The following is a 22,239-nucleotide window of genomic DNA, read 5'->3' on the forward strand; positions in this document are numbered from 1 at the left end:
CACCCTGGACCCCCACCAATTCGCATACCGCCAGAACAGGAGCACAGAGGATGCAGTCTCCATCGCACTGCACTCTGTCCTCTCACACCTGGACAACAACAACACCTACGCCAGAATGCTGTTTATAGACTTCAGTTCAGCATTCAATACAATCCACCCCTCACAACTCATCAGGAAACTGACAGACCTGGGCATCAGTTCCCTCATCTGCAAATGGTTACTGGACTTCCTGACCAACCGCCCCCAACATGTCCGGCTGGATAACCGCTGCTCATCTACAATCACAATGAACACCGGTGTACCACAAGGCTGTGTGATGAGCCCTTTCCTCTACTCCCTCTTCACCCACGACTGCAGACCTGCTGATGGTTCCAACACCATCATTAAGTTTGCAGATGACACCACGGTGATTGGCCTCATCAGTGACAACGATGAGGCCGCCTACAGGGAGGAGGTGGATCGTCTGGCTGAGTGGTGCGACACAAACAACCTGCTGCTTAACACCGAGAAGACCAAGGAGCTCATCGTGGACTACAGGAGGAATGCTGACCCACATCCACCCATCCACATTAAGGGGACGGCTGTGGAGCGTGTGAGCAGCTTCAAGTTCCTGGGAGTCCACATCTCCGAGGATCTCACCTGGACGACCAACTGCTCCAAGCTGGTCAAGAAGGCTCACCAGCGCCTCTTCTTCTTGAGGACTCTGAGGAAGAACCACCTGTCCTCAGACATCCTGGTGAACTTCTATCGCTGCACCATCGAGAGCATCCTGACCAACTGTATAACAGTCTGGTACGGGAACTGCTCTGCCTCGGACCGGAAGGCGTTGCAGAGGGTCGTGAAAACTGCCCAGCGCATCGCCGGAGCACCACTTCCTGCCATAAAAGACATCTACAGGAAGCGGTGTCTGAAAAGGGCTGGGAAAATCATCAAAGACCCCAGTCACCCATCACATGGACTCTTCACCCTCCTGCCCTCTGGGAGGCGCTACAGGAGCCTCCGGACTAAGACCACCAGGTACCGGAACAGCTTCTTCCCCACAGCTGTCAGACTCCTGAACTCTGCCTCCTGACATCTGACCCACGTTAAACATGGACTGAACATACACCCACACACCACACACACACACAATGGACAACTGTACCCTCAAACACACAATAATAACATGGACTGAACCACCACTCACAACCACTAGCACTTTATATAGCCTCTGTAGGAATTATCACACCTCACTTATCTTAACTGCACTACTGTATAGCTCTGTGTAAATAATCATTCTGTACATTCGATAATTTTTAACCTACAACTGTTTACAACTTGCATAGTTCCCATTTCTGTATAGCTGTATATCTCAGATTTCTGTAAAGTTATTTATTTCATATTCTGTATAGTTTTTCATATTTATATCCTGTTCATATCCTGTACATAGCTTGTACTCACTACAGCCTGTACATACTTATAGTTATAGAATATTCACAACATACTTCATACCGTGTACATTATAACATACCATAATAGACCCATTTCTGTAATATACTCACATATCTATATTATTGCTAATATATATTGTAATATATCTATATCACTAAAGCACTTCTGGATGGATGCAAACTGCATTTCGTTGCCCTGTACCTGTGCATGTGCAATGACAATAAAGTTGAATTCTATTCTATTCTATCTATTAGCATAGTTGTATATAATATCAGTCATCAGTGCCATTCATTTCATAATGGCACAGATTTTGTAATTTATTGTTCCATTAGCTTTGAGGGATCACCTGATGAAGGCAACCGAACCACATCTGCAAAAAGCAAATGAGGTGACCTCCAAATCTGAGTCCATGTTATTCAGAAGGAAATGGGTGGTGTGCCCACTCTGGGTCAGGGACGAGTTCCTGCCCCAAGTGGAGGAGTTCAAGTATCTCAGGGTCTTGTTCACAAGTGAAGGAGGACGGGAGACCAACAGATGGATTGGTGCTGCAGCTGCAGTGATGTGGACGCTACACCGGTCCGTTGTGGTGAAGAGAGAGCTGAGTTTAAAAGTGAAGCTCTCAATTTACTGGTTGATCTACGTCATGACCTGTGCGTAGTGACTGAAATAACGAGATCGTGGAAATGAGCTTCCTCTGAAGGGTGGCTGGTTTCTCCCTTAGAGATAGGGTGAGGAGTTCGGCCATCCAGGAGGGCTCAGAGTAGAGCCGCTGCTCCTCCACATCGAAAAGGAGCCAGTTGAGGTGGTTCGGGCATCTGACAAGGATGCCCCCTGGGCGCCTCCTGGGTGAGGTGTTCCAGGCATGTCCCACCGGGAGGAGGCCCCGGGGCAGACCCAGGACACGCTGGAGAGATTATATCTAAGTTAGAGGATTATTCCACATGCAACAAAGGTCTCTCAACACGTAGCAAGACGAACTAGGATCCTCCGTTGGGTGCAATGCGCGCGATAGTGACACCCCCGCTGGAAGTATGAAATGGCGATTAAGTCTATCCCTTGACCTCAGAAACTGGCAAAACAGCAAATTCGTGCATGGTGTCCCGCTACATCATGCTGGATATAAAATTTAGAGTAACAGTAATGACCAAGAGGCTGGTCGCAACCTGGGAGATGGAGGGTCCCCATAATTTCGAGTCTGCTTCGTATCACGGCGATACCACTATTCTGTGTAAGAGTCGTGACAGAGTTATCTGGATCCACTATGGAAGTTAGGAGTTGAACCTTGTTGTGTTTTACCATCATCCATCTGCCATTGTCACTACTATATATAGAAATGACGCATTTTGATCCTCTCGCAATATAGGTCCCATACCCGCGCATATCTCGAGGCCCGACCCATCGATCTTTCGAACTCCAACTTCAATTCAAGATGCATTTACAAGAATTTTAGATTGGAAGTCGTCGTGCTCCAATCACATGTGTCGCTTCAAGACATTATGGTGAGAATCTCAGAGTGTTGTCGAGCGACTTCCAACTACTCATCACTTAAACATCCATCTATTTATACTTTATATCATATACTGAGATGAAATGGAGGATAGCGTCGACTACTAAGGCTAAGAAAACTTCTATCCAATCAATAGGATTAGCTATCCACTTAATCGTGATCTCTAACTAATATCTCTAGACGTATTCTATTGTTAAAATCACATAATCAGTAGCGCCAACTGCAGTCTTCAGAAAGAAGAAGCTCTCTCATGCTACGAGAATTAACAGTAGAGCGACTAAAACACACGAGTGAGAAAAAACAAAAATATACGGAAAGGTATGTTATGTCACTTCGAGCCTGGCTATTATATAGACGAACCAATATTATTCAACTGCAGATAGCATGCAACACATATGCCATCTATATATAGAAATACGCGATATCACCTCGAACTATTCATCAGACACTGCCTCATGGTAACCGTTCCTGACAGTTTCAGTTCCTTCTGCAGATTATTCCAGGAAACTTAATTTGAATTTATGGACAGAAGTCATTAGTAGGTTCCTATTTTTACAGTTTTTTTGTTTAAATACTTCTAATGCTTTAATTTGTATTAGTTAATTTTTTTAAATTTCATTTTTATTCTGACAGTCCTGTTGAGTAATGATAAAGATTTGATTATTTTCAAATTCGTAAGTTTCCTGGGTCGATCTATCTATCTTAACACATTAATTTGGCTTGCACTACGTTGCCAGTGATCTAGCTGCGTAAAAGGATCACCTGATGAAGGCAACCGAACCACATCTGCAAAAAGCAAATGAGGTGACCTCCAAATCTGAGTCCATGTTATTCAGAAGGAAATGGGTGGTGTGCCCACTCTGGGTCAGGGACGAGTTCCTGCCCCAAGTGGAGGAGTTCAAGTATCTCAGGGTCTTGTTCACAAGTGAAGGAGGACGGGAGACCAACAGATGGATTGGTGCTGCAGCTGCAGTGATGTGGACGCTACACCGGTCCGTTGTGGTGAAGAGAGAGCTGAGTTTAAAAGTGAAGCTCTCAATTTACTGGTTGATCTACGTCATGACCTGTGGGTAGTGACTGAAATAACGAGATCGTGGAAATGAGCTTCCTCTGAAGGGTGGCTGGTTTCTCCCTTAGAGATAGGGTGAGGAGTTCGGCCATCCAGGAGGAGCTCAGAGTAGAGTCGCTGCTCCTCCACATCAAAAGGAGCCTGTTGAGGTGGTTCGGGCATCTGACAAGGATGGCTCCTGGTCGCCTCCTGGGTGAGGTGTTCCAGGCAAGTCCCACCGGGACGGGGCCCCGGGGCAGACCCAGGACACGCTGGAGAGATTATATCTCTCGGCTCGCCTGGGAACGCCTTGGTGTTCCCCTGGATAAGCTGGAGGAGGTGGCTGGGGAGAGGGTTATATCATCTGCAGCGAGAGAGAGAGTTGAAACCTTGTTTTTCCACTTAACAGTCACATGAAGATTTACCTTCCAAGGCCTCCCCCCAGAGGCCCCCTCACTCCCAAAGGTCAGAGAGGGGTCTCTTCCTCTCCAGTGTCTAATGGTGCCTGGGTGTGCCAGTCCACATCTAACTTACAATAACTGTGTGTGTAAAGCATAAAACACAAATATGATGCTATCCTTTCTATCTCTAACTAATATCTCTATACGTATTCTATTGTAAAACACATAATCAATACACTACGGTAAAAGAAATTTCCATCAGAGTACCAACGTGAAAAAAATATACAATAGCAGATCATTAAGAGCGACAATACAAACAGTCACACTGCCTCATGGTAACCGTTCCTGACAGTTTCAGTTCCTTCTGCAGATTATTCCAGGAAACTTAATTTGAATTTATGGACAGAAGTCATTAGTAGGTTCCTATTTTTACAGTTTTTTTGTTTAAATACTTCTAATGCTTTAATTTGTATTAGTTAATTTTTTTAAATTTCATTTTTATTCTGACAGTCCTGTTGAGTAATGAAAAAGATTTGATTATTTTCAAATTCGTAAGTTTCCTGGGTCGATCTATCTATCTTAACACATTAATTTGCTGGACTACTTTGCCAGTGTTCTAGGTTGTAAAAAAAAAAAAAAAGATAAGTAATGGGTTAGGGCTAGATGGTTAGTGGTTTGTCTTAATGTGGAATCATTTTTTTGTTTTTCAGGTTCATATGTGCAGAGCCAAAGTTTCCACCAGGTCATGTGTCTACTACAACAACGTTGAAGGTAATGGTCTAACAGAGTGACTGTATCCGTGTAGCAGAACGCAGTCTGGAAAAGCATGTCCTGTTACCTTTTTATGTTTTACTGACTACATGTATAATTTAAATATTATATTATTTGACACTAATAACTCTCAAAGTATGGCACAACCTGTGAGGAAGCACTACTGTGAGAAAGTTTGGAGTCCAGGAATGTCCAAAATGTGCATATCAACAAAATATCTACTGCCTGCTTTCAGTTGATTTAAAAAGGGGGGAAAAACTGTTATGTTGAGAATCTAGTCCATGCATTTGTTACTTTGATGACAGACTATTATAATTATTTATTATCGCGCTGTGTCAGCTGTTTTTCTTGCTGTGGCGCGATATGGCAGCCTCGCTTCTGTCAGTCTGCCCCAGGGCAGCTGTGGCTACAACCGTAGCTGCTTCCACCAGTGTGTGAATGCGCAAATGAATGAAGAGTGGCATTGTAAAGCGCTTTGGGTGCCTTGAAAAGCGCTATATAAATCCAATCCATTATTATTATTATTATTTAATTTCCAGCTGCACCACAGGATACTTATGAAAATCCCCATTCACACACCTGATCTCCACCCACTCTGCCTCCAACAATGCCCCCGTCCAAACCAGGTTTTGATGGGCCAAGCTCTGCCGCGCAGCGTAGTTTGGAATCTACCCCTCTGGTACCCTACAGGAACGCTGTATGGCCCTCCAGAAATCGGGGACACAGAACACATGGCCCATCTCAATTAACAGACACTCGGAGGTTGTGCAACTGCAGCACTCCTGCCCCGACATCTGAGTGACCCATGGTAAATCGGGTGCAGTCGCCACCGGAATCATGGGGAGAGAGAGGGAGATGAAAGAAAAGGGTCAGTAGGTCACCACAGCGGTCCCTCAGTGACTGGAAGTGATAGGACGGAGCCAGGAAGCTTCCCCATTGGGGCCACAGGGGGTGTAACTGAAATACAGACGATTCAGTTTGCATTTCTGTGTTTACAGTGATTAGTCTGTACCCGTTTTAACATCCACAATTGTGGTTCCAGTCGTTATGTTGCCAAGCTTGGCGTCACGTCTTGTTCCTCCTCTCTTCCCAGGTCTTGGTGCAATATTAAAATACACAATGAATGTTTGGAGGTTTTAATGTGAGCTGTGTTTGCTAGCTTCACCTGGTAATGCCACCAACTGATTGAGTGTCGGAGCTCAAAAGTAAACATAGAGCATCTACAAATACATCAGGATGATGTCTCCATGTGTGCGTCAGGCACCTGAAAACACATGGTGGCTCCTCACCACCATGTGTTTTCTGTTTTCTCCTCTCTTTTTGTCTTTCGATGGGCGATCGTGGCTCAAGAGTTGGGAGTTCGCCTTGTAATCGGAAGGTTGCCGGTTCGAGCCCCGGCTCGGACAGTCTCGGTCGTTGTGTCCTTGGGCAAGACACTTCACCCGTTGCCTACTGGTGGTGGTCAGAGGGCCCGGTGGCGCCAGTGTCCGGCAGCCTCGCCTCTGTCAGTGCGCCCCAGGGTGGCTGTGGCTACAATGTAGCTTGCCATCACCAGTGTGTGAATGTGTGTGTGAATGGGTGGATGACTGGATATGTAAAGCGCTTTGGGGTCCTTAGGGACTAGTAAAGCGCTATATAAATACAGGCCATTTACCATTTCCCGTGATCCCCCAACCTGTCATGGCAGATTTCCCTTTCTGAGCTTGATTCTGCTGAAGGTTTCTTCACTTGATTTTGTTTTATTATTGTGATTTTTCTCCTAAATATTGTAGGGCTTTACCTCGTAGAATGACGCACCTTGATGTGACTGTTTTTGTTGGTTCTATATAAATAAACATGAAGTGAACCAGCTCCTGTTTTGAGTTCAGGCCACAGACTGGTGTGTGTCCCCTCCTGAACTCTACATGTTTTTAATTTAGGCTTCAAACTTTAATTTTGGATAAAGCTTGTAGTAGGGCTGCTCAATTAATCGAATTTTAATCACGATTACGATCTGGGCTTTCAACGATCATTAAAAATGACTGAGCCGATTATTAGCCCCTCCCTCATTTATCCGCGACACCTTAAAGGCCGGTCCTGAAAATATTGTCGGGCATAAACCGGTCCGTGGCGCAAAAAAGGTTGGAGACCGCTGATTAAGAGGACCCGAGGGAAGCTCGGAAAGCTAAGCAGAAGTTATTTGTTGAAAAGAGAGTTTAAAAAAAAAAAACTTCAGTGGTGTTGCACACTATTTTATATTATTTTTTTAAAGTCATTGTTAACCCTTTAAAGCCGGTCAGAGCAGCACGCTCCGTTTTGCGTAACTATTTTTAAATCCCTGTAGAACCTGAACCGTGTAAGCTAGCGCAATAATTTGTTTTGCATATGAAACCGGAGGAGTTGTACTTACATCTTATGCCATCAGCTTGTCCTCGGTCACGGTTTCGTTCCACATATAGCTTTGCAAAAATTGCATAAAAAGCGCTTGCAGGAACAAAAACATAATATTCCAGAAACACGCTTTGCCGTTCCTATCAGCTGTTCGTAACACTTCCCACAGTGAAATGATGCACATGCTGTTTTCTTTGCAAATTTGCATCATAGGATTGTTTTTTGTTTTTCCTGCAGTATATAAAAATTGCTGTATCTCCAAAATAAAACTATGAAGACACTCAAAATAAATTTCCTGTGGTGGGAAACTATTTTTTGCAACTTTATTGTATTTAAAGTTTTGAGGGATAAACCTCTTAAATTTCTCCAAGTAGAAATATATGTAAACAAAACAAAAGCGATTTTCAATTTTTTTGTAGTTTATTGCACTTTTTTGCAATTTATGTAATTACTATGACTTAATGCATACATATTATTAAAATATGGGCTATAACAGTTGTATTGATGTATAGCAACTTGAAATGCTCCCACAAATGGCACTACAGCATGTAAAAATAAAAAAAATAATATAAGCTCTGGTGGACTTGGTTCTATAGTAGGTCTTAAAGGGTTAAATAAATATCGTCAAATAATCGTGATCTCAATTTCAGTGAAAATAATCGTGATTATCATTTTTGCCATAATCGAGCAGCCCTAGCTTGTAGTAGGTATGGAGTTAGTTATGCTGCTAGTTATAATGACACTCATACATTCTGAATGTTTTAGCATTGTAATAGTATGTATAATTAATTACACTTTATATTTTGATTACACTCTAGCCTTCTGTACATGGTATTTGATTTATTATAGTCCTTCTAGGAAAAAATCTGTTTGAGTCTGAAGGTTTAGGACCTGCCTGACCTGAGGCATCGTCTGGAGGGCAATGGGTCAAACAGGTGGTGGGTGGGATGAATGGGGTCATCTGTGATGGCCCTGGTTTTAATCACATGTTTCAGTGATTTAGTATCCTATAAATACCAGATCTCAAGCTTGATTTTTCTTCTTCTTCTAGATAAGAGCACTGACAGAGATTTGGTTAATTCTATCCTCGATGTGGAAGATTTGGTCCAATTTGGCACCAAACAGAGGTTTGTAGTTCATGTGTTCATTTTTTTGTAGTTGTCTGTTTCAGTCTCTGTACTGCACTTTCTTTCTTTGGTAAGAAATAATCATTGGTAACATTGGCGGCTGGGTGTCTCTGTGTGACACCAAACTAATGTCTTAATATTTGATTTTTCTGCTTCAATCTGATTCAATCTGTGGAATCATTTAAAAAGTAGTTAAAACTTTTCTGTTTAAACAAGCCTGCTGTTGATCAACATTCTTTTTAAAAATACATTTTTATTTACATGTAACCTTTTGTATTGTCTATATTGGTATGTTTATTTTAACTTTGGTGTACAACGCTTTGTGACTGCACTCTCTCCAGTGTGAAACCTCCATTGCGATCCATCTGTCAGTAATCTACAGATGGTCACAATTTAGAAAGCTGAAGTCTTGATCAGAACAGTGAAGTGATCCAATAAATATGTGACCAAATATGGGCATTTCATTCGAGTGGGTGAGTCTGCTTATCCACTTAAAGTGGGGATATTAAACATGCAGTAAGAACTAGACTTCCAAAGGGTCCACTGTAGCATCACCTCTGCAAATTAGGAAAATTGCAGATTTATTAATATTTCAAATTCTTGTATAAAAAAAAAAAAAACAAACAACACACAAAAAATTTCGATACTCTTGTTTAGTTACAAAATACTCGTGAGTGGTTGGGGGGAAAACTGAAGTGTACAGTTAGCTTCATAAGCATTTAGACAGTTATTAAATGTGCCATACGGTAGATTCTCACAGTCAACAATAAAAATGTGATTTAAGTGTACACTTGCAAAGTGAGTGGGGTTTAACAGACATTAAGTCTTAATTGTTTCAGAATTGCAGCCATTTTTAATGCATCGTCCTCTATTTTTAGCAGTTTAAAGTAGTCTGATGACTGACTGATAGACAGTTTCATGGCCAGGTGAGGACTGTTCTCTCATTCCATCACATATTAATCAGATAACAGATCTAGGGTTGATTCCAAGTGCTGAATTTGCATTTTGTAGCAGTTCAGTAGAACTTTCAATATGAGGTCCAAAGTCATATCGAAGTGAAGGAGAACATTATTATGCTGAAAAACCCAAATTACTCTAAAATAGGAGTGGTCAAATCAACAATCTACAAGTGCCTGAGTGTGAAATAATAATAAATAATAAATATGATTTATGAAATAATAAATTGGCCACTAGAGGATATGTGGGCCACTGATATCAGGACATGAAAACTCCTCACGATGTATAGAGATCTCCATCAGACGCCCAGCACCACAGGCAACAGAAAGAGGCGAAGTTACAATGCAGGATGAAACACTGAGCATCCATGAATTCATTAGCAAGATGGGCCACCCGAGGTGAGTTGCTCCAAGTATGCCAAAGACATGATCAGGAACCATCATGGACAATCCCTGCAGTGGACGTACTATCAACATATCAAAATGTTAGCTAGAAAAGGCCAGGTTAAAGGACAGCAGAGTCCTTAACGGACAGGACCCAAGTTGCAGACTGTGCAAAGGTTCCCCGGAGACTATCCAGCGCATAGTAGCGGGATGTAAGATGCAAACTAGGGCAGGCTACACTGAGAAGGACGATCAAGTGAGTGGGATACAGGAACATCTGTGCTGCATGTGTACTAGAAGTCCCCAGGTCCTGATGGAAGACAACACCAAAGGTGGTTGAGAAAAATTGGGCCTGTGTCCTGTGGGTCTTTCAAGTAACAGAAAACCGCAGCTGTGATAGAGGGGACAGCAACATCAGGAAGGAGCACAAGAAAATAGAAAAGTGCTAAAATAGAAAATGGAGAAGGGCTAAAGTAACAACTGGAGCAGATTTGAAATGAATGAAAGGGCCTTATCACAAATGAGCCATTATCATTTGAAGGATGCTTTTTGACTTTCTTTCAGTAGTTGTCCTGAAACTTCACTACCAAGAAACAGTACCAGAAGCATGATGTTTTCTTTCATTTTAATGTCTTTTTAACCCTTCACATTCTCTGAGTCAAAATGCAACAGTCATCTGAGCAATAAATCTTAAAAGCCTTAACAACCACCTCCCCTAACAGTGCAGCAACTCGTCCAAGAACCACTGAAACTCAGTAACTGCTGGGCTACGTGGTCACAGGCTAGTGGATGGAAACTATACCTTTTGTACTATGTTATCTCTTTAAACAGCTATCAGAATGAGTCAGTTTTTCTGTAAAGTTCACGTATTTGATTTCGCATTTGCAAATTTTTCCACAGAGTCTGTCCTTACTACCTCTCCCGTTCACTGAAACAACAAGCAGATGTCATTTTTATGCCATACAACTACTTGCTAGATCCAAAGGTAAGCTCTGTCATACACATTACATCTGAGGCTGACATATGTGACCATAAATGAGCATCAACAGAGACTTTAGTGTTGTGATTGGCACTGTCATTTCTAATCTCTATGAATGCTAATATTCAACTGCCTCTCCCTCCCTCTTTCATTCCACAGAGCCGCAAGGCACACAATATCGACCTGAATGGAGCTGTGGTTATCTTTGACGAAGCTCACAATGTGGTAAGGTTATATCTGGTTTCCCCTGTTAAATGTATTCACTAAAAATTGGCATTGTTGTATATAAAAGCTTCAAAGACCACAAGTGACCCACTACTAAACGGGGATGGTCTACACTAGAGGGTTTCAAATTCATTTTAACTTGCAGGCCACATCGGGCCTAATTTGAAATCAGAGGGGCTGGTCTACTCAAACCATAAGGACATATTAAAACCAATGTTTCCTTTGAAAACCAGATATTGAACTAATATCTTCAGAAAATGTATGATTTTTACTACATCCCATGTCATTACTGTGCATTATAATTTATAGATCGCAGTAGATCTCGAATTTTGCAAATGAACAAGTATTTTCTTCTATGACCTGAAAAACCTGTCAAAGCATATATTCTCCTGTATCATCATGCCATGTATATAACTTGGAGATTTCACAGTGTAATCTTCACATTCTGTCACCAAAGCACACTCTCTTTTGATTCACCCACTAATTATACTCACAGTATTCATTCACTGTATCTTTAGGAATTTGCTCACTTCGATTGTAGCCGACTCTCTAGCAGCACGGCCTCTTCACCTGTCCCTCCTCCACATTCCTGCTCAGTATGTCAGAGCTTTAGTTACTCCTCAGCCCTCTTTAGTAATAACGATACTTGTAATAAATGTAGCCTGTTTACAGCTCTGGAGTCCCGGGTTCACCTGTATCTAGCCAGGCCCATGTAGCAGGTGCAGCCAAAGCTAGCATAGCCACCGTTAGCTTTCACCCAGCAGATTGTCCCAAGCAGCCGGGAAAACGGGACAGCTGGGTGACAGTCAGCAGGAAGCATAGTCCTAAACAGAGGCCCCGGTACACCACCACACCTGTCTATGTCTCTAGTTGTTTTTCCCAATTTGGTGACACGTCCTCTGAGGAGCAAACTCTAGTAATTGGCTAATCTGTTTCGACACATGTGAAGCTCGAGACATTTTCTTATTACATTTAAATTTACAGTTAATGCACAATGCAAGGTGCTGCATATTTAAGGCATGATTCATCATTGAAGAATGTGATAAATATGTGACCATGAACTCAGGGTCAAGGTCAGAGGTCACGCTTTCTGAAAATCCTACTTACCCTGATGCTGAGGTGTAGCACTGGTGCCTGCCAATCTTATAATATTTTTTTGGTCAATCATTTCAGCGGTAGAGAGCTAAACAACATATTTGGGATTTTTGCAAAGCAACAATCTAAGCATATGTCATTCTTGATTAAAGCTAATTTGTTATGATTATTAATGTGAACACTGTTCTGGAACATGCTCATCATGTTATTTTCATCTATTTATTACACGATGGCCACTTTTCCTGACAAAATCTCATTCAGCTTAATGCAACAAATGTAACTTGAGACAAAGGACTCGTTGGTTGTGATGGTCTAATGCCAGTTTGCTCCACTAAAATCTATGTTTTTGTGGACACAACATTCTCAGACAAACTCTACATTTACATTACCTGTACTATCATTCTTTGACATGTAGTAACTACACACCATTTTCATTTCATTCACCGGGTTTAGAGGTTCTATATAAATAAAGTTACTATTTACAAAAACATTGGTTGCACAGATTTATAATAATGTTTAAAATAAATATTTGTTATTTGAATTATGCTGATAATTACTTTTGTTGATACTATCCCACCTGATCTGATGTCTCTTTTGTTTGCAGGAGAAGACATGTGAAGAATCAACCTCGTTTGATCTGACTCCCTATGATGTAGCCTCGGCCATCAATGCTGTGGACAGGCTGCTTGTGGAGCAGGCTAAAGAAATCAGCCACAAAGACTCTGTGAGTGAAGACGTCAACGTGGAATCCCTCAGCTCTGGTAAGAAAACCTTCGCTTATACACATGTTCCTAACAGAGTTTTCCATCTAATACTTAGAGTGTATAGTTGTTTATGAATGTCATGGTACTTTGGGCTACTTGTATACTTTAAAAGTTTGGATTTACTTCTACTTTACTAGCCTTAGTTTTGCCTTGGCCTTAGTTTCATTATTACTAGTAATTTTAGTTTATTCTTTAGTAAAGCAAGTAAAAGATTGTCAGCTGCAGGTCTTTTGATATTTTGTCTTTTGTTTTGTTTCAGGTTTAAAGTTAGATTTGTCCACCATCGCTAAAATCAAACGTAAGTATTGTGGAGTGGGTCGTCCTGTTGGTTGGTGATTGGAGGTCTTTTTCTAAACTTGTTTTCTGCTTTAACAGAGATACTACTGGATCTGGAAGCTGCCATTGATTCCTATGATGTTCCAAGTGAAAAAGGCATTACCAAACCTGGAATGTAGGTGACAGCAGTACTGAGCAGGCTTTCAAAATAAGAGCGTATGGGTTGCCCATTAATAAACTGATTATACAGTTGTTCCAAACATATGAAAATGAATAAATAAATCTCAAAGCACACTTGATGAGAGCTGGTCCAAGAAAATAATAAATATTGTCAAAGCTTTTCCACCTTTAACAATGCAGGTTTGAAATATGATGGCATTAAAATGTTTGAGTTTTAGCTTCACTAAGATACAGCCTCTCGCCCTATGACAGCTGGGATAGGCTCCAGTGCCCCCCGCGACCCTGAAAAGGATAAGAGGTAGCGAATGGATGGATGGATAAGATGCACACATCGTTACAGAACAGATAAGAACATGTATCTGTTCATGATTATTTTGTTGGTTCCCTGAATGCCGTTAAGGTCATGTGGAAAAAGCAGACAATGTAAGAGAGAAAGCTTCTAAGGCAACAAAGCCAGACTTGAAGTGCAGTCAGTGTAAAACATCAGTAGGATGAGGGCAAGAAACAAGACTTTAAGTGATGACATCTGACCAGGATGGGAGTAAATTTTATTTTAAAGGCGTCAATTCGTCATTTTTCCAAAACAGACTGTCGACATTTATTTCCACACACGTCTGAGTCGGTTCTGTTCCATAGAGTATGGTTCAGGTAAGAAAACACATGTCACAGGTTGGTGTGTCGTATCGCTCGTGTGTGTTTTATGCATAGATTTGTGCGTTTGTGCTTCGTATGATGTCTGTTATGTTTAAAGGCTGTCTACATCCAATTTTCATTCATGGGAATGCCCTGAGAACTTCCTGACATTTAGCACGTGCATTTCTTCTCTAACCCAAAGGTTATATGCAAACTCAATCAGAAATCTTAAATGACACGTACGAGTTCACGCTTTGACCCCTGCCTCACTCGGCTCCGCCTCCTATGTACTGCATGTATCAAACAAAAGAAAAATGCCCAAATTAGTCTTTTAAAAAAGGCTAAAACAATGTGGCCTCAAGAAAAACACCTGATTATAACTATTATTATAGATACATTGGTTCTTATATATAATGATCATATCTATTGGATTATAAGTGGAATGGAATTTATAGAGTGATTAAGACAAATTGAACATTGGTGACATCCTACATGTTATACATTGTTGTGCAGAAGGAAAAACTGAGATATCACATTTGATTTTTAGCAGCATGAAAAATGCTTTTCTTTTACATCCATATTTGAAATAATTGTCTATAATGTTTTGTGTGAATCAGCGTTAACTGCATACAAAAAACATTTTTAAAAAAATGTACCTTAGTCAATTTAACCGCTGTTAAAATGGACACACAGCAGAACAACAACAAGCTCTGAGTCTGAGATCAGTTTTACTTATATTGTCGTTTTTATCATACTTTATTGCAGGAAACTGACGCAAATGTTCCCAAAGTATTTTAGGGTAGTGTGGTGACACTGTGACAAATCTGTGGTTGGAGTCATGTATTTAAAATAAAACAAGAAGAAGAAAGTGGTCAGAGACTGTGTGGGTAGTCCTTAGACTACCGTGACATAAACCCTAGTGGGGTTCTTCCTTAGGTGGTCAGAGAATGATTCTGAATGTTAACTGTAATAATAAACCTGCACTGCATGTCTCTCTGTTGTGTCTTAGTTTCATCTATGAGGTGTTAGAAAGAGCTCATCTGACCTACAGCAACAAGACGGCAGTCTATGAAGCTCTGGAGCAGATCAGTGGATACCTGGCAGGACGTAGGACACATTATCACTTCATTTATCATCTGTAACATTTGCTGGGTGTATTATACAGATCATCTTAGTGCTACTAAGTAACAAATGACCTGTTTGATGCATGTTTCTCACCAGAGCCCGGAATATTCCTCAATACAAGTGGACTCCAGAAGCTGTCTGATATCATACAGGTACACTTTGTATGGATATTAAACTGTCAAACTGCTTCTTTGTTTGGGTTTTTCGATTGGTCCCATAATATTTGTGTGATTGAGATCATTCAACAAAATGATAGACTTTATTACTATTTATTGCATGAAGAGTAATTATTTAATCACCTCGTGGCGTGTTTGAGCGATCCCCTCTGTTCTGGTGTTTTTAGCTGGTATTTTGTGGTGAACCGTCAGAAAAGGACAGACAGCACCAGATGGAGACCAACACGGCTCATTTTAAGGTGTGTTTTTGTACAGTTGTGTTCATATTGGAACCAGCTAACATATCTTTGCCACACTTGATGGAGAAGTAACTGAAACTGTAACCATTGTTTCGGCATCTTAAATGTTTAATTTCTTTTTTTTCTTCTTTTTTTTTTTTTCTTGAAATGAAATGACTAATGATGAGCTTGTGTCATGTGTTTGGCTCAGGTTCATATCCATCGGGACACCAGCTTTCACAAAAAGAAACAGAGTGTTGACGTGTGGGCTTCATCTTCATCAAAAAAACAAGGTAACGATGCACAGCGTGATGCGTTGGTGGGTTACATGGAGTCACATGAACTGAATGTAATATCATGATATTTTCTTTTTAGATTTAGGTCAGAATGTGAACCCTGTTATGAGTGTATGAACTATTTGTACTGTAAGTAAATGTGATTTGTTTCTCTGCATATTGCAGGCAATATTCTGAGTTACTGGTGCTTCTCTCCGGGCTTCAGTATGCAAGATCTGGTGAATCAAGGCGTTCGCTGCATCATTCTGACCAGTGGTACCCTCTCTCCCCTGTCGTCTTTCACATCTGAGATGAGAATGTAAGTTAGCTGTCACTCTGACTGCACAGCTGCACAGTTACATTTTTCCCACCTGAGTAGCAGCTCATTAAAATAAAACCAAAACACAATGGCCTTTATACCTGTTTAGGCTGAACACTGTCCACAGTGAACTGTTCTTAAAATGTAAATCTTTGGTGATTTTTGTAACTCACCATGAAAGTTAATGATTCGTTTTAAAGCCAGAAGTATCAGCATAAAAAGTGGTCTTTAACATGGATAAACCAGGAATGCTGATACATTATGTTGCATTTATCTGTCAATAATTAAGAATGACTCTGACATTAGACAGACCTGTGTTCACTTGTTAGCATCCAAAGGCAGCATAGCACCTGCTGATGAATTACATCTAAAACATGTAACATATAGGTTTTTGGAAAGTTAATGTGTTTTGAAAATGTTGTAACCTCGCCTGGATTTTAAATTAAACAGTCAGACTGTCCAAACGATTGCATTAACTGTTCAGAGGTTTCAGGCAGTTTTTACCCCTTAAGGGTGTGATTGTCCCCCAACCTGGCAGGTGGGTGGTGTGGACACACAGGTTTGTGAATGTGATAAATCATGAAGCGGCTGGTGTATGACTTTTAAATTGACACTGTAGGTGGATTTAATAACTTGTAACTTTAGTGTATTCACTTTATTGTCAGTGCAGCCCCTAATGAAACAGTGTTATGCATGTATCTGGGCCAAATATGTTTACTGTAATGCATCTCTATATGCCAGTGAGTTTCTGCTCCTGCTGTTACAGAGAATTCCCAGTACGTCTGGAGAACAACCATGTGATTGAGCGGGACCAGATCTTTGTGAGCATCATTGCACAAGGGCCTGATGGAGCGCACCTAAGTTCAGCGTTTGATCGGAGGTCGGTATTCTTTTTTAGCGTATGATTACTTTCTAACAGGTCGGTCAAGTTTTGCCATGTGCCTAAATACAAATGAAGGTGCATGGCAAAACTCATTTAGCTCATGGTAGTCTCTGACCTCTGGGGAAAAGTTGTCAAACCATATTTTTTCTCATCTTTTGATTTATTAGAAAGTCAAGTAAAATCCTGCTGTGTGTGTGGAAGACTTCAACTTACTTTTATATAACACTAGTTCAGGAAAATTGTCTTCTCAAGGCACTTGATATTAGAATGAACACTCCAACAATCAAACTGTTGTGCATTAGAGGTAAACTGTAAATAAGCTGATTCTTATATAGAGCTATTCAGAGATTATTAAGCTAAGCACATAAAGTGGAAGAGTCATAGTAGCAATAAAATCAGTGTTCACAAGACATGAGATTCCAGATTATCTGCTTTGTTTCTACTATATTACCAAAAATGAAAACACACTCACTGAAACACACTGAAATAAACAACTCGGCTACATCTGGAAAAAAAAAACAGTTGCATCAGTCAGACAATTGCAGAATATGATCAACTGGAACTGAGACCATTTAAGTACATGGATCCAGACTAACTTGCAACTGCAGCATTTATGTATCCTGCAGCAGGATACATAATAAAGAGATACATAACACTTATAGTGAACCGGGTCAGGGAGATGTATGAAAAATCCTAGGAAAAAAATCCAACCTTATTTCCTGTTCCATAGAACGTGTTTGGTTGTTAAGAGTTTAAGTAACTCTTGGTTAAATCGAAATTGTAACTGGAAACTGTTATCTTATTATGAAAAACCTTTCAATATAGTGCTGATTCATTTGTAAGACGTTAGACAGTTTTTGTTTGTTTGTTTGTTTGTTTTAAATAAAAAAAAAACCTGATTTGTTAACCCCTTAAAACCAGTGGGAGCGCTCCTGTAGGGTTTAGGTCAGACTTTTAGATCAAATTACCATAACTCCTAAAACAATGGGGCAATCAAAAAATTCCAGCAGTTTCTGAAAGTATCACCTTTTTCAGTTATATTAGGATCATTACGGTAATTCCAGGGTACCACATCTAAATCTCAGCAAACAACACAGAAAACAACAAACAGCAAAACGGTAAAAAAAAGAACCCATATGCCCAATAAAATGTCAGTTTTCTGTAGAGCTTCATCACACTCACTCCCTCTCTCTTCTCTCAACCAACATTAGTCTTTTGGGACTGCTGCAGCACTGTGCCTGGGTTTAACGTTATGACCCAAATATCACTGTATCGCTCCTTTCAGGAACCACAAAGTCTTTCAATTGAACAGATGGGAGTTACAGATGTTGAAAAACCTGTCTGATGCCAGCGACAGGCTAGGCTTTAGAGGGCTAAAACAGGGGGTGTAATGTGTTAGAGAGATGTCCCTCAGAGGCACCCATACACTTTTCAATTCATGGAGGATGTGTCAGTAGGAGATAAGAGCTGTTGTGGCTCAGTAAACAATGATGCTCTAAAACAGGGCTGGGGAACTCCAGGCCTCGAGGGCCGGTGTCCTGCTGCCTGATCTGCCTTATTTGTATGACACAGACAATCCCTTAGCAGTAGCAGTTGGTGAGAGTGGGAAGGAAGAGCTCCTTTTTTATATGTTACCTCATATATATTTTACTGGTTCTGACTTTGAAGTTGTTACTTGAGTGCTAAACTCAAACTGTAAATTTGTGTGGCAGGTTTGTTCCTGAAAACATGGCGTCTTTAGGCAACACCGTTGGTAAGATCACAGTATACAGCATGGAAATCGTTTGATTGTGCTAACATCACCAACATTGTTAACTTTTAGCTCTGTTGTTCATGGTGATGTCATATTGCTTATTACCTTTTTGATTTTGTGTTTAAGAGTAGCACCTTCTACTACAGCTTGGCAATAACGGGGTCATAAGGTGGAAACAGAAGGTACTCTTGTACCTGTGCCTATGAAGCAAAACCAATGACTGATAAGAATAGCAATATATTGATTAGACTTAATAATACTACTAATACTGGCTGATGCTGTATTACTATTTCTACACTATATTGCCAAAAGTATTGAAGACAAGTGTGCGATTGTTTTTATCACTATTTTAATGATGGTGCTCGTGTCAATTTGGTCGTTGATTGTTGATCAGTGGTCAAGACAATCATGACCGCTCATTGTTCCTCAGTGCTGCTGGTTTTAGTCATTATGCAAATGTACTGTTTATAAGGTTGGGGAAACCTGAGCTGAGACAGTCACCTGGTAGAGTGACGAAATGTCTCTACTGCTGACAACAATACATCTATATGAACAGGATTAATGTTTTAGGACTGTCCATAAATTTATTTGCCAGTGATGTAATAAAAAATAACCATAACATGATTATAACATTTACATTTAACACACAGACATGTTTTTCTTCTGTTCTGTTTTTTAATTATAGGAAGTATACACACAGATTGTGCAGATTGTTTAATGGTGTACTAATACGACACATTAAATAATATTTACATTGTTACCTTTAAACAAAGAGTAAGGTTGTGAACACGAGGCAGGATTAAAATCCAGCATTATAATACAGAGTATCCTACTTTTTAACCATTAGTTACTATTGCTTTGTTATTATAAGGTTAATGTGAGGGGCCAGTATATACATATTCAGATGCACAGACATAGGAAGTTTATTATTAGCAGGTATATGTCATATATGATATATATCATAATGCCAGTATATTACTGTAACTAATTGGTTTTGCCTCATAGGCATACGTTTTTCTATGTTATTACACCCAATTTTGGCCCGTTACCACAACTCGCCTATAACCAATGTTGATACGAGGTAAAAAATAAAAACTGCTTAGATATTATTCTGGTGATTAAGTTGTAGTAATTTGCTATTTCCATATTATTACATTCTTGGCCTTTAATGTCTCGTTATTACCACATTACTGCTGAGCTATCATAGGAAGTGCTACCATGTTGGATTGTATATGGAGTGTGAAATCTTTGTTTTGATTGTGATATATATTTGTAAGTTATACTCACATATATTTGTAACTTGTGTTCTCTCCTCAGCTAACCTGAGCCGTGTGGTTCCTCACGGACTCTTAGTATTTTTCCCTTCCTTCCCTTTAATGGAAAAAACATTGGAATTCTGGAAAGTAAGTGGAAAGTCAGCAGAGTCACCTGAGGAAAGAAATAATAGTTTGGGCGCTGCGTTTTTAGCTTTTCTAGTGACTTTTATGTTGATGTTTGGTTTTTTTTTTCCCATGAACTGTATTTTGTATTTTCTAGCAAATTAGAAATCAATTTACTGGAAATTTAATATGGAGACTACTATGCCAATGCTTCTGCTACTGGTTGACTTGTCAGCAGCCAATAAGAGGTAATGGGATGTGTGACAATTGTGTCACACATCCTGTGGAACCAGGACCCCAGTACAGGAAGTCTGGATCAGGTCTCTCTGTTTAAATAGTCCAGTCTCTGAGCCTATGAGTATTAAAAATTGCAGAGAGCTTAGATGGAGCCAATTGATGAGGGGACTCGTCCAGTTCCAACTGCCTCTTAGCCTCCCGATGTCTACTCTGCCTACCCGAAAAACCGGGGCTGAGTAGCCTTGCAGTGCAGAACACCTCACTCAGGAGGCATCCTTGTAAGATGCGCAAACCATCTCAGCTGGCTCCTTTCGATGTGGAGGAGCAGCGGCTCTACTCTGAGCCCCTCCTGGATGGCTGAACTCTTCACCCTATCTCTAAGGGAGAGGCCAGCCACCCTTCGGAGGAAGCCAATTTCCACGGCTTGTATCCACGATCTCGTTCTTTCAGTCAGTACCCACAGCTCGTCACCGTAGGTGAGGGTAGGGACCACCAGTAAATTGAGAGCTTCGCTTTTACACTCAGCTCTCTCTTCACCACGACGGACCTGTACAGCGTCCGCATCACTGCAGCCGCAGCACCAATCGTCTGTCGATATCCCGCTCCCTTCTCCCTTCACTCGTGAGCAAGACCCAGAGACACTTAAACTCCTCCTCCTGGGGAGTGAGAAGCGCTGGGAATGAGGTGCTGATTCTCATTCCCAGCGCTTCTCAGTCGAAGCATTCCAGTGCAAGCTGGAGGCGATCACCCGGTGAAGCCAACTGAACCACATCATCTGTAAAAAGCAGAGATCAGATTCCGCGACCATAAAACCAAATAATCAAATCACTTGAACTATACTTTTTCAGTTAACCTACTCGGAGCTAATGCTGATTCTCTTCTGATCTTTGAGAGGAGAGGGTTTGAGGAGAGAAAGAACCAAAGAATGTTAAGCCAAATTGTAAGTCCATAGTTTGGGCAGCAGTTGATCCCTCTGCTGGAACTTTCAACTGTGAACTATGAGATCCAATTTTTTTATTTTACTTTATTTTATTTTAACTGCTTATCTTCTAGATGACAGATGGAAAACCCTTTATTTGTTCTGCACTACAGTATTATACTTGGTTATCCTTTCTCCCACCTCTCTTCCTGGATGTCACATCTTCTGAGGGGATGTCTGTGCTCACACCCATTGTGGCATCCAGTCACTGTTGTTGGCATTTAATCACTACACCTTACCATCCTCCCTGTCTGTTTCTCTCTGTGACCTTACTTCATCATGATTTTAAGCATAGTTTAAACTTCCAAATCGCTTTAACATTTTTTTATTTTCTCATCATTATTTCAATTACATAAATACTTCTTCTTATACTAATTAGAAGCTAAGAATTGCTTTCTGAAGTGTGCAAGAAATACATAAGAAATGCATATTAAAAAATAGAATGTAAAGATATCAAAAGAGTTAATCATTAAGTCAAAAGCCTTGTAACCTGTATGAACCAATTTATTTATGTTACGTTTATGTTACTCCGCAGTCAAATGAATCATTTATAACAATCTAAGATGCTGCTGTAAATCATTTCCTGCATGTGTGTCATCACCAGGCTAACGGACATGCAAACCGCATTGAGAACATAAAGCCTATGTTTGTTGAACCTAAAGGGAAGGGCACCTTTAATGACGTGAGTGTTTTTTTAGGTATCTAATCACTTGGCTGTAAACCCCTCTATTCACATTTTCACATCTAA

The 22,239-nt window shown here is 40.6% G+C and overlaps 1 protein-coding gene across 3 annotated transcripts in view; it reads left to right on the forward strand.

The window, feature by feature from the left end:
• Nucleotides 1–22,239, forward strand: part of rtel1 (regulator of telomere elongation helicase 1) — a 42,655-nt gene that overhangs the window by 12,661 nt on the left and 7,755 nt on the right. For all 3 annotated transcript variants that reach the window (XM_042229012.1, XM_042229011.1, XM_042229013.1), the window contains 16 exons: nucleotides 5,098–5,158; nucleotides 8,580–8,655; nucleotides 10,896–10,980; nucleotides 11,134–11,199; nucleotides 12,899–13,055; nucleotides 13,318–13,356; nucleotides 13,434–13,509; nucleotides 15,157–15,254; nucleotides 15,369–15,424; nucleotides 15,616–15,687; nucleotides 15,878–15,959; nucleotides 16,128–16,260; nucleotides 17,027–17,140; nucleotides 18,856–18,896; nucleotides 20,214–20,299; nucleotides 22,096–22,173. In XM_042229012.1, the coding sequence (XP_042084946.1) occupies nucleotides 5,098–5,158; nucleotides 8,580–8,655; nucleotides 10,896–10,980; nucleotides 11,134–11,199; nucleotides 12,899–13,055; nucleotides 13,318–13,356; nucleotides 13,434–13,509; nucleotides 15,157–15,254; nucleotides 15,369–15,424; nucleotides 15,616–15,687; nucleotides 15,878–15,959; nucleotides 16,128–16,260; nucleotides 17,027–17,140; nucleotides 18,856–18,896; nucleotides 20,214–20,299; nucleotides 22,096–22,173 (1,320 nt within the window). The remainder of the gene's footprint in view (nucleotides 1–5,097; nucleotides 5,159–8,579; nucleotides 8,656–10,895; nucleotides 10,981–11,133; nucleotides 11,200–12,898; nucleotides 13,056–13,317; nucleotides 13,357–13,433; nucleotides 13,510–15,156; nucleotides 15,255–15,368; nucleotides 15,425–15,615; nucleotides 15,688–15,877; nucleotides 15,960–16,127; nucleotides 16,261–17,026; nucleotides 17,141–18,855; nucleotides 18,897–20,213; nucleotides 20,300–22,095; nucleotides 22,174–22,239) is intronic.

Source organism: Haplochromis burtoni, unplaced genomic scaffold (assembly GCF_018398535.1).
Source record: "Haplochromis burtoni strain Fernald_Lab_line unplaced genomic scaffold, NCSU_Asbu1 Contig_374, whole genome shotgun sequence".
Classification (NCBI taxonomy): domain Eukaryota; kingdom Metazoa; phylum Chordata; class Actinopteri; order Cichliformes; family Cichlidae; genus Haplochromis; species Haplochromis burtoni.